Source organism: Drosophila subpulchrella, chromosome 3L (genome assembly GCF_014743375.2).
Source record: "Drosophila subpulchrella strain 33 F10 #4 breed RU33 chromosome 3L, RU_Dsub_v1.1 Primary Assembly, whole genome shotgun sequence".
NCBI classification, from domain to species: domain Eukaryota; kingdom Metazoa; phylum Arthropoda; class Insecta; order Diptera; family Drosophilidae; genus Drosophila; species Drosophila subpulchrella.
In genome coordinates this window covers 6,796,714-6,809,675 of record NC_050612.1, presented here as the reverse complement: position 1 = coordinate 6,809,675, position 12,962 = coordinate 6,796,714, and the positions used below count along the sequence as shown (strand labels likewise).

Here is a 12,962-nt window from a genome sequence, read left to right as displayed (position 1 = left end):
AATTTTCATGGTAGATAAAAAATTTAAACTGAAATGTATTGGTCTCGTCAATACCTATCGATTGATTTAAAAAAAAACTTTGCCACGCCCACTCTAATGCCCACAACGCTTAAATCTGTCTACCGCCGGTAGGTGGCGCATTTGCTGCTTGCATATCTCCATTTTCCTTTGGTCCCTTTAGCTGAGTAACGGGTATCTGATAGTCGAGGTACTCGACTATAGCGTTCTTCCTTGTTTTTATGTATTGTTATTGATTTGATGACAAAATTCTAGTCAAAATTAAAAAACAAGGAAAAGCAATGATATAGCAGCCGGAATCGGATACTATCACGAAGTATTTAAACGTGACCTTTACAGTGACCTTTCTTTTCAATATTTAGCTCCTCACATATAACACTTTTATAAAGAACTCAGTAGCTTACAACCTATATAGAAAGTGTTTCAAATACTAATCTGTTAATTCTTAAAGTTTATAATTTTTAATTATGCCTTGACAACTAAAGTTTGTGTTAAACAGCAGTGCGAAAAAATGGAAATAGCTTGTTTTGTGTCTGTCGCTTCCAGACGTCCCGCTCCCCATCCCGATCCTCCGCGAGATCACTCGTCAGTGGTTGCCCAATGGCAGTCCATACATCTACGTCTATATCTATGGCCGATTCGTACGGCCTATGTTGTCCGGAGTCGCGCTCACGCCCACTTCTTAACATGCGCTACAAGTGCTAAAAATGCTGAAAACATATTTCACAATTAATTGTCGCCTCGGCTGGCGTTGCTGCTTTTTCCGCTCGCTATGCGACAACAGCCCCCGGTGCCACGCCCCCCTGTAGCCCCCCTTTTGGCCAGTCCCTCAGTTGTCGTTATTATATTTTCCTCGCATTTTTAAGTGTTGTTCGACATGGCAAAAACAACGCGTTGCTGCTTAATTTGTCGTAATTAATGCTTATGAATAGTTTGTACTTGTCGCATTTGTTAGTGGCAAAGAAAAGCGTGGGTGGAAAGTGGCTGGGAAATCAAAGAAAGGCTTACCTGCAGCTTAACCAGTTCCGGGAACTCGCTGGCCATCTTGGCCAGCTCCTGGTAATTAGCCTTCGCCATCGAGACGATCCACTCCTTCGCCTTGGGATGCGCCAGCGTAACCTCGGGCGAATCCTTTTCCTCGATTAATTGCTGAAATGAGAAGGGGAGGAGCGCCCGGAGGGGCATAAATTAATTATGCATGTTTCTGCCACTTTGTCTACGACTTGGCGGGGGCGGAGTGCCAGTGGTAGTGTAGTATTAAAAAAACCAAAAAGAAAACAAAAACCAAAACGAAAAACATCGGCACGAAGCGGGAATAAAACATAGAAAGCCCATTGAGAGCATTAACGCCAACACAGTCGTCGCCTCCCGGAATATACGATTCTAATTTACCCACTCGCACACGGGCAACATTGCCCCACAATCCACAATCCCTGTGTGTGGCATCCGATGGATGTGCATATGGATGTGGATATGGATATGGAACGGGTGGGGTTGAGGCTGGGGTGCACTCTCAAAAATATCTAGTATTTCATAATTAGATCAAGCACGAATAGGACCACGAACTAAAACATAAGCCGGGAGAATGTAAGCAACATGATATACTAGCCTAATAGGTTTAGGTATATAAAACTGATATCCATTATCCCATAAGGTTATGCATTTAAATGTATTTCCATAGAATATGAAATTTAAATTAAAACTCTTGAATTGGTTATTTGAAGTACAAAAGCCAAAAGTATCTTATAAATAAATATATTCGTGAATTAAAGTCTTGTCTACTTTGATAAAATTGTAATTGGCTTTTAAAATTTTAAGGTAAGAGTTATTTTGTATAAATCTATTCCTAAATATTAAAAAAGTTGTCATCAGAATTATTGAAACTTTATTATGATAAAAATATAATTAAGATGATTATTAACTTTAGAATACTTTGAATGTTTAAGTTACTTTAAAAAACGTTTAGGAATACGTTACGGATATACAATAGTTACCTACTTTAATATAATGTAGACTGGCTTTAGAGACTTTAAGTTAAGAATGTAAAATTTTGTAACACGGCTTTGAATCCTTTCAGTGTTTCTCCGAGTGTTAAGATGGGATGCCCATGAGCTGGGGGATGGGGATGAAATTGGGATATGTGTGTTGTTCGGAGGGTGCAGACACGGGCGTAAAAGCTGGATGGTAATTATGCTCACGCATTCGACGGCGCCATCGCCATCGCCATGTTCCTCCACTAATTATGAAGGTAATAATTTTTATTTATTAGGCGCGTGCTTAAGGCAGAAAGTACGATGGGTTCTTCGCTGGCTCTCGAGGATCTGCCTCGAAAAGAAAGTAGCTGTGCGTTCCGTTGTTCGTTTTTTGCTTCGGTGATTTACAGAGTTTTTTAGGCTAGGATGCGGGGGACACACCCGCCAAACTCGGCTGCTGATAATGAGCCCTCTAATGATTTCCGAGGGGATGGGGCTTCCGCGGGCCAGAGGCCGGGGGCTTCCCAAACACATGTGCCCGCGACAATAGGAACGGCAGCCGACATGTGTGCCTCGTATTTACGAGCGCACAACACATTTTCGGCAACTAATTATCCATTCGCGTAATGTTCGCGGGCCGAACAAGCTGCGGAATCCCCGGTATCTCCGGCCCTAACTTCACCTGAACAACATCACCCACTCGGGGTCTTTATTATCCAGGCCCAACATTACACAGCTAATAAATACTACGACATTTGAATGCCGCATTTAGCCGCAGGATGCGCAGAACGCGTGCCAGGACCTCATCCTCAGCCCCGCATCTATTTACACGCCACTTGACTCCTGGAGAGCTCACGTTTTCCCAATTACGGGCGGGTGTTCGGTGCTCGGTCCGATTTTTCCCAGGTAAGGGCAGTCGCCATTTGCAAATGCCGAGCATTTTGGGTAACGAGCACTACGTACGGCATTCTGGAAGTCGAATCGGGGGACTCGAAGTCGTGCATTTGAGCGAGCGAGGCGACAGGCGTAACAGGAACAGAAACATCAGCAGAACATCACAAAACAGTACGAACATCGAGACGCAGGGCCCCTGGCAAAGTGGCCATGTCAATGCTAAACAAAAGAGCCCCACCCAAAACCGAACCCCATTCAGGAGAAACCCAACCGAACAAAACTGAACTGAACCGCCCACCACACTTTGAAAAAAATGATGAATGTGATTGCAAATATTGAATACATGATCTAATTACCTAGTTCCCCAATTATACGTTCATAAAGTATTGTTACAAGAAAAATTATAGCAGAAACCACTTAGTTTTCCCTATTTGTGTACGATAAACTAACATAACTTTCTTATATAGCTTAAGTTAATGAGTTTTATGTTCTAAATGTATTAAAGTTAAAGGTCTTAGTTCACAACTTAGATCAAAACGAATGTTGTTTATTAAGCCCCTTATGTCACTCGACACCTCCTTAAGATTGGATTAACTGGATGTACTTTAAAAATGTTTTGCAACATTTACCACATCTGCTAGCATTTATGTTTTAATTGTAATCAGTATATCAATACAGTGTATTTATGAATATATAAATTTAAAAAATTTTGGAAGTGGTCGAGATAAGACTTTCTATATAAAATCCTAAAAGTTATTTGAGCTTTGAAGAGTGTTCTAAGACCAAAAGGGTATAAGCTGAGATTTAAATACAAAGTATAGCTATTTAAAATACATTTACCCAAACATAATTTAAGAAACTACATATCTCTTATTATAGAATTTCTAATGGTATGTTTTAAAGCTAATGATGTCCATTTTTTTTAACTGCAGCTACCCACCCTCAAGACTCTCTCCATTTCGATGGTTTGTTGCTTTTTTATGGCTTCATCAGGACGAAAAGGGAGGAGACAGCAAAACAAAGAAAAAAAAGGAAAACCCAGGACAACTAGGACTCGAACTCCAACTTCGAGTCCAGACCTGGGGACTTGGGGGTTGAGCACCGGTTGCCCTTGTCTATCGCCCGGCCCACTCACCCTCCCCAATCGCTTGTTTGTTGGCCAGTTTTCTTATGTCCCGGGTCCCTTTATGCCCGATATTATATCACACAGCTGGCCGTTGTCCTTTTGCCAGGATGTGGCCCTGGCCATGGGTTCTGGTTGGGTCCTAGGATGTCTGGACACTAGGACGGGGGCTATCTATGGGACTCGGGGTCTGGGCCATGTCCCTTCAGTGTTTGCGTTGGCCCGGCGAGTCTTACCTTTGGACCGATGCCACAAAATGGTCGTGTTTGCCATTCCCAGGGTCCGGGGATTCGACTCCGTCCGTTTTTGTCAAAATGGGGGCGGGGCGGGGCGGTGCGGCCGACAAACTGACTGACTGAATGCTCCTCGTCCGGCGAACGGGTGGAAATTGTTGCTGTTGTAAATTTAACCGCTTCGGGACACAGTCCGTTGTTGTTTAACAGCAATAACAACTTTTGGTTTGTTTCCTTACATTTTTAATTGGGTCCTTTGTGGCTGGGATGGCCGTGATGAGAATGGCTTTGCCTAACTAATTTCTATTGCTGCTTATTGGCTATGTTAACATGTTTCACCAACTTGTTTTATGCAAAGGGGTTTTCGCCACGGGTTCGTTTCGTCCCTGCCACGCCCCTCGATCCACGATACCGACCCCGCCCCGCCTTAGTTTCGATGTGGGTCGGATGGCAGTTTTATATGCATTCTGGGACACACGAGAGGTGCCCCCTATTTTAATAAGAATATATGCGGTCTGTTTGATGCTGCTGTCCGCTTTTGGTAAGGGATTTGCTTTAAATGATACTTGTGATGCCAGGGGGTTTAAATTAGAGTCACAGAACATCAACGAAACTTTGCATTAGTTTTTGTTTGCTGTTTGTTTTATTTAAACTGGAAAGGGAACTTCATTTCAGGAATTTAAGCTGAAACAATGCTACTACTATGGACAAAAAGTAAGCTGGATTAGTGTTTTCGATTTTCGTGGTGTGGTGCACTATGAATTCCTTCTACCCGGCCAAAATATTAATAAGGAATATTTTTTGAACGTTATGCGTCAAGAGACCTCTCCGGGGAATGCATTTCAAGTCGATTGAGAAGATACAAAAATCGAAGAATGCGCTAATGGATAAACCGTAAAGCGACTATTTGGCATGTTTCGAGTATTGGAAAAACGTTGGCATACGTGTATTTTTTCGGCAGGGAATTAGTTTAAAGGGGATGAAATTTATTTTTCATTTAACAAAAAAAATTTTCCTTACTTATTGCCCACAGTAGTACTTTAATATTCGTAGAAAAAATAATGTAAAGGTATTAATTAACTTTATTTCTTTTCAAAAATCCAATAAAATTTATAATCACATTAAAATAAGACCACGCAGTTAATCATTTTGAATAAATATAAAATCTTTTATCCAATAAGCTCAAAGACCACTTTAATCAACTTTAGCAATTCCAGGAATTTCAATTCAAATGAACAGCACGAAAATACAATTTTAACCAAGTTTTGTTTTGAAGGTTTAAGCTTGAACCCAAACATTTTTGTATTTTTCCCGTAACCTTTCCACTTTCATTAATCAAAATTGGGCAACAACTCAAAATATAATACTTCTATCAATATTAGTTATTTAAACAAGAAAAAAATACTTTTTAAATCCGCTTGTTGTTTGGGGCGTAAATTAATCAATCATTTTCCAACGCACAACGGTGCTGAGTGAGCGTAGAAAATGCAAAATCATCGGGCTAATTAAAAACGATCGAAACGAATTTAATTGATCAGCTAGCCAAGACTCCAGATCCCATAGTTACAGTTGCGACGCCAAAATTTCACGGTTCGTCATGATGGATCTTGCTCCCCGTTTTTTTTTGGTCACGCCGGAAAAAATCCCATGAATTAGAATTCCTCCTTTAAATTCCTAGGAACATGATGCGTCACTTTCTTTTCGGCCCGCAATGATTGGTTATTTCTTTTGATGAACCAAAAAAGAGCATCCATCAAACCTATCCCAATACTGTTTACAACTGAATTTTAATAATTGCGTGAAGATGGTTGGCGCCATCCGAAATAATGGTGTGTCTTGTTAGCGAATCAATTTGTTAACAAGCTGTAAGCGGTTATATACTTTCTTTATCCTCAGTGGTCTAAATATGGGCTATCAACTCGATCGAGTGAATGATAGCCCATCTCGTAACTGTTTTCATGTTGCAGACAAATTAATAATGACTTGTGAAAAAAGGGGATTGGCTCATGCAAACTATTTCACATGAATTCATTCATTTAAATGAAATATTCAAATTTTCTCTTTTAAAAAAAATATGAGAATTAGACTGACAAAAACAGAATTTAAAAATGTAAGCCTATGCCAGCAATTTAATTTTCATACTTTTCAAAAATTAATAAAGACCTCTTAAGAAGTAATGTTTCCCTTTGAAAACCATATAAGATTGTTAAAAAATCAAGGCTTCCATCTAATTTGGACTTGATTTTTATATTTTTAATTTCGATGCTCAAAAATGGGATGTGTAAATCCGAAAACATGAAATACGTGAGAATTTCAAAGTTGCGGCAGTGATGCTTTGAAATAGATTCCCAATATAAGGACGAGTTTGATTTTTCCATGTCCGAACGTCTGTACAAATAGGCACTTAAGTTCGCTTCCCGATGTTTTAGTGGGATTTTATAGCATCTGACGTGCCGTTGACAATCTTAGTTTGACGTACATCCACTGCTGCGGAGCATCTTCCGCTAAACATGATCCAAAGGGATGGGCTGGGATACGTTCGGATGGGACCATCCGTCTCGCAGACAGATTCGGATGATTTATGCACTGGGGATATTCGGTCTCAACTCTAAATTGCGTGATTGACAGGCCTAAGTGGATGACAGTTGTTTGACAACTCGGCCCAATTGCACTACTATATCGTGTAACATTAACTAAGAAACGATTTTTCCGTAACGCTTGACAAATTCCACTGCCACATGCTTTCGAGATTGATATTTCTAAATTAGAATCTTGAAACGGACACGCTACAAATTATATATGTATGTGCCGACATCTAAGTGGATTTCGTTCGAAGTGTTGAGGGTTTCTATTGCCATATAATTTGGCTATTTTTTGGAAAAATAAGTCTGGGGATATAAAAAAGGCTGTAAGTTAAAGGTTTGTGGTGAGTATGCTCTCAGAAACCCATTTCTTTTATGAAAACATATTTTTATACCCGTTACTCGTAGAGTAAAAGGGTATACTAGATTCGTCGGAAAGTATGTAACAGGCAGAAGGAAGCGTTTCCGACCCCATAAAGTATATATATTCTTGATCAGGATCACTAGCCGAGTCGATCTAGCCATGTCCGTCTGTCCGTCTGTCTGTCTGTCCGGATGAACGCTGAGATCTTGGAAACTATGAGAGCTAGGCTATTGAGATTTGGCGAAAAGATTCCTGAGCTTCTTACGCAGCGCAAGTTTGTTTCAGTAGAGTGCCACGCCCACTCTAACGCCCACAAACCGCCCAAAACTGTGGCTTCTACAGTTTTGATGCTAGAGTAAAAATTTAAACTGAAATGTATTGTTCTCATCAATACCTATCGATTGACCCAAAAAAAAGTTTGCCACGCCCACTTTAACGCCCACAAACCGCCCACAAACTTCAAAAAATCGTAAATATGAACGCGGATATCTCGGAAACTATCAAAGATAGAGTATTGGGATTTCATATTTAGATTCCGTAGCCTTGTACGCAGCGCAAGTTTGTTATGCGAATATGCCACGCCCACTCTAACGCCCACAAACCGCCTAAGCCTGTGGCGCCCACAATTTTTATGCTAGATAAAAAATTTTAACTGAAATGTATTGGTCTCGTCAATACCTATCGATTGATCCAAAAAAAAAAATTTGCCACGCCTACCCTAACGCCCACAATGCTTAAATCTGTCTTCTGCCGGTAGGTGGCTCATTTAAATCTCGCTTTTCTGCTTGCATATCTCCATTTCCCTTTGGTCCCTTTAGCTGTGTAACGGGTATCTGATAGTCGAGGTACTCGACTATAGCGTTTTTCCTTGTTACATTTGTATTAATTCTGTTTTTTCATTGAACCATATTCCTTTACCTTTTTCAAAAATGAACTCTAAGAAGTTGTTAAATTTTGAATTGAATAATTTCATTTAATTGTGACTCTCATAATAAATAAATACAAGGAGAATAGTAAACTGATTTTTATTATTAAAATTTATTGCATTAAGTCTAAAGACTTTGAATTCTGCGTTGTTATATCCTTTACAAAAATAGTTTTTGTAATACGACGATCACGCCCAATGTTTTAAATTAAAATTTTGAGGATATATTTGTCGTTTGAAAAGTTTCAAAATTGGTCAATATACTTAATAATCAAGACAGGGAATAAGTTAGGGACTACCTAAAACTGATAAATGTTACAAAAAGTAGTATATTCAAATTTTTATTTCCTTTACGGAGAGTTTTTTTTATTATTTCTTAAAAGTGTGCCAACTTAAAAACCCATTTTTTACTTTCGAAAAACATTTTTCAATATTTCCATCAGAAATAAAATGACTTTGAAACTAAAACTGGTTTAAAAACATTAAAAATCATATACTATTTTACCGAGTCTATCTGAATGGATATTTTTCTGAGTGCCTGCCCGGCATGCATGCATTTATTGGCCGCAAAATTTCTCACGTAACTCATTCCTGGCTTGTCGCCGATGTGTTTGTACACATAGTAGGCTTTTGGGGTATCAAAAAAAATATAAGAAAATAAAGGCCAGCGGAAAAACAGCTTGCTGGGCAAACGCCCGGCCCAAGTGTCGTCATGGCCAGTTGATGGAACAAAGTTACTAAACACATCGGACCGGGAATCGAATTCGGAATCGGACTACATGTGTCCGCACATGTACGTACACATGTCGGGCATCAGCTCTCCAGTTCTCCAGCTCCTCGGCTCTTCAGCTCTTGAATGCGCGGCGACAAAGCCGGGACAGAAATGCGGACAGAAAGCGAACGGAACGATGCAGGCGCATGTAGTTTTATGAGACTTACATTTATATTGTCCACTAATAAAATTAATGGATTTATTCAATTCGGGCTGTGCTGGTGGCAATTCGTGACAAGGCTCTGGGAACTGACAGACAGCTGGGTGACCGGCTCAGTTCGAGCCAGCCATTCTGCCACTCTGCCACTCCGCTTTTCCACCTATTCCGCCAGCAGTTCCACTTGAGGTGGCCCAAAGCCTGGGACAGCCACTGGAGCATTGACAATAATTGCTCGGGGTTTCAAGGGCCCCCAGATCTAATCTGACCCTGATTTGTAGCCGAGGCATACCAGCCAGTTCTGTGATGCAATTCAGTCATAAGCGGTGATGGGGTAGCTACTACTTTTTTAATCCTAATGTGCAGAATATGCGCTTAGAAATATTTATAAATGTGTACAATTATTTTAAGATATTTAGGTACACTAAAAAATAAAAGTATTCTGTTTAATTTAAAAACAAAAAAATATATATAAATAAACATAAATTTATTATTTAAAAAAAAAAATAATTGGTATTTATAACACAATTAGGATGTGTTGCTCCAGAGACCAAAACTGTATAATTCATTATTCTTTATTTTTACTGAAATAAGGAAGAAATATTTGATTTGTAATGACTGAAATTAGTCAGTTAAATATTTCCTAATCCCCACTTAATCTTAATGAAAAAACACTAAAAACCTAATCCAACTAGTCATGAAGCTATGTTTTCATTATTGAACAAGGAGAAGTAACCTTTTTTTTTAGTATTTTAAGCATTTTATAAATATTTTCTTTTAACTACTTCTGCGGGATGATAAGAGCAACTGATAAGATATGATACTCGATTTGATAAAATTCCGTATTATTAACGTGTAACATTTATATGTTTAATACTGTAAACAAGTTTATCTTGAGGGTATCGAAAACTTGACTTTCTTGGTTTTACCCACAATGGCTTTATTCTCCATCTTGCGGTTCTTACTTTATATTGATTTCAAGGTACTTTCGATATTTTTTATAATATAATTTTTAAATTATTCAAAAACTAAACTTCATGCTTGCACATTTAACTGTCAGATCGTGACACTTTTTCTGCTGTGTAGAAGTGAGTATTTCTTGTGCTGAGGAAAGTCGGACAGAACTAAAAACACCTCTACAAATAAAGTCCCTTCACTGGACATTTTTTATGGAAATAGTCGTAGCTCTGCGATAATTAATCACAACTAAGCCCTGGCAAAAAAGTCGCATATTTGAATGGTCTTGGAGCGAATCTTCCCACTGACACACAGGAAATGGAACAAATTGCGGCAGCGCTGGGAGGGAAGGGCCCTGGTGTCACCCGCACCCGAAGAACCCTCGCCCGCATGATGGCCAATGGCCCCTTAACCGGTTTTCAGTCACTCACCTTCTCTGGCTTCTTCTTGGCTGGCGGCGATATGATTTTGGCCTCCTCTTCGGAAGCCATCCGGTTGAACTTGCGCGTGGCCTCCTTCACGCTGATGGGATTCTCGGCCAGGTCGCCCTCGGCGGAGGGGGTTCCATTGGTCTCTGCCTTCTCCGGCTTTTCATTGGAACTGGAGTCGGTGGAGGCCTCCGAGGAGAAGGAGAAGCGGGGTATGTTCTCCTTGTTCTCGGTCACATCGATGGAGTTGGATCGGGAGGCTGGCTGCTCCGGCTGATCCTGATCGTCGGGCTTAGCCGAGGGCTGCTTCTCCAAGCGGGCGGGTTCTATGCGCTTAATGGCAGCCGTGAACTCGTCCACGCACTCCTGGTAGTTCTCCTGCTGTTCCTTGGCAATGGAAACGGCTGCCGCTGGCGGGGATGTGACCATGGGTGGGTTCTTGTAGGGCGGTGGCTGCCTCATGGGGGAGTCGAAGTTCAGGGATGCGCCGCCGGGACTCGAGGGCTCCCCGGACGCGGCGGCCACCGCGCGCTCCACCACCTCCTCCGTGGGACACTCGTTCACATATTTCTTGCGCAATATCAGAAACTTCTGATTGTTCTCGTTCTTTATCGTGGAGAGCAGGGTAACAAAGGTCTTGAAACGCTTGCGGGCCTCATCTGGAATGGGTAATCATCGAGACATGCATTTCACAACCAGGTTTTCACAGGCTTTTCTGGCAATTCAACAGGTTCCAAACACCAAAACCCCCAAAACAAACACAAATGACTCACTTTGCGACTGCGGATGGGTGAGGAATTTCTTAAAGTGCTTGACCAACGCGTGATTTGTCACCTTGCAGTCGTTGGCCAGCATGTAATTGCGGATCTCCGCAATGGACAACTCCTTCGGCAGCTCCATTGCTCTCGATAAATCACTTTTAAACACTTTTAAACGCGCAAAATAAAAGAAAAACACACAACAAACAAAAACATTCGACCAGGGAACCGTGCGCACTGCGCTTGTTGCAGCCCTCGTGCCTCGCGGAAAAAAGCTCGCTGATTTCGCTGGATGACTGAAGGCTGGTTGACATGATTATTCAAAATTAGTTGAATTTTCTGACTAATTATTCGATTTTTCAATGAAAATAAATAAAGAAATCAAGTATTTGTTTGTACCTCGTTCTTGAAAAATATATATCAACTTAAGAAGAAGAAGAACAAACTTATCTAATACTTTCATAACATAATTCAGTTTTGTGAAGTCTGAATTTCTTAGGTTTTTGAAAATCAATTTGTAGGTTTTTAGTGCATTAAGGCAGTTTTTTCACATAAAGAGAGCAGACAAAAAAGTTTAGAGGTTAAATCTACTCTTAGACCCTATAAGTGTCAACAAAATCAAATTATTTGGGAATATATTTAAAAATTATTAATTTAAAATATAATCAATTATTTAATTTTAATTGGATAAATAATTTCATTATTATAGGATTTTAAACATAAATATACACATAAAATAATTTTCCCGAAACTATAAAATTTGTATGAATAACTAATTTAAAATAGGTATGGAGATTTTTGAAATTAAAAAATATACGGATTTGTTCTTTCTCATTTTCATATATCCCTAAAAATGAAAAGATAAAAGTGTAAATAAATCATTTTATTACGAAGTATTGTGTTTATGTTATGTTTCATTTAAAAAAAGATCGACAAGAAAGGGATGGGAAAGGATTATAATCAATTATGAAATCCCTCTGGCATGCTAACTTGTAAATCAAAGTGGAAGTTAATTTGCATAAAATTCAATTCTACTTGAAGCCGTCTGTTTCGTGTGGCTTTTATATGCAAAAGAAATATTTAAAACAGCTCCGAATTAATTCCTGAGACACTGTCAAATGGAAATTTAGAGGGCGGAACAAGCGGAATATCCCACCCCCCTCAGAATCGGGGAGTTAACTTGGCAGTACGAACATATATGTGGGTGATAGACCGAGTTGATTTCCTTCTCAATTGGCCAAATGGTTTGGTTTGGGCCCTGTATGTGTGGCAATTTGTTGAATCGACGTCATTTATCATCCGCACGGAGAGTTCTAGCCGAAAGGAAGCCACAGCCGATGACAGTGACAATGGCGCATCTGGATACACAGATTGGGATTGTATCTTTCACTTGCATTTCAAGATGCAAATGTCAAGACGTGTTGTACTCCGCACCCCCTTCCCATTCCCAGTTCCATTCTTACACCCGTTCCCCCCGAGGATTCTACAAAATGCCTCGACGGCGCAGATGCGCACTAATTTGTATGCCCGCACTCTTTGGATTCGGATTCGTTTTCGAATGGGTAAATGTATCTCGTGGGCAGGAGGAAGCGTGCTCGACTCATAAATGTGCCCAAATAAATGTCTCTTATTTATCATTTTATTCGGGATTCGATAAAAGGCCCGGTTTTCCCAGGACGAGTGAGAGTAAATATAGCCTGCACAATGAACATTGTACATACTTGAGAGCTAACGACTTGTTGAAAAAAGATATAATAAAAAATATGTTTGGTTGAAGA

General features: G+C 40.0%; 1 protein-coding gene across 1 annotated transcript in view; it reads right to left on the bottom strand.

The window, feature by feature from the left end:
* Positions 1-11,414, bottom strand: part of LOC119552939 (ankyrin repeat domain-containing protein SOWAHC) — a 42,342-nt gene extending 30,928 nt beyond the window's left edge. Inside the window, exons 1-3 of the mRNA XM_037862892.1 lie at positions 11,200-11,414; positions 10,430-11,085; positions 1,027-1,167 (exon numbers count right to left, since the gene is read on the bottom strand). Coding sequence (XP_037718820.1) covers positions 1,027-1,167; positions 10,430-11,085; positions 11,200-11,326 — 924 coding nt within the window. The 5' untranslated portion in view covers positions 11,327-11,414. The remainder of the gene's footprint in view (positions 1-1,026; positions 1,168-10,429; positions 11,086-11,199) is intronic.
* Between the last annotated feature and the right edge of the window lie 1,548 nt (positions 11,415-12,962).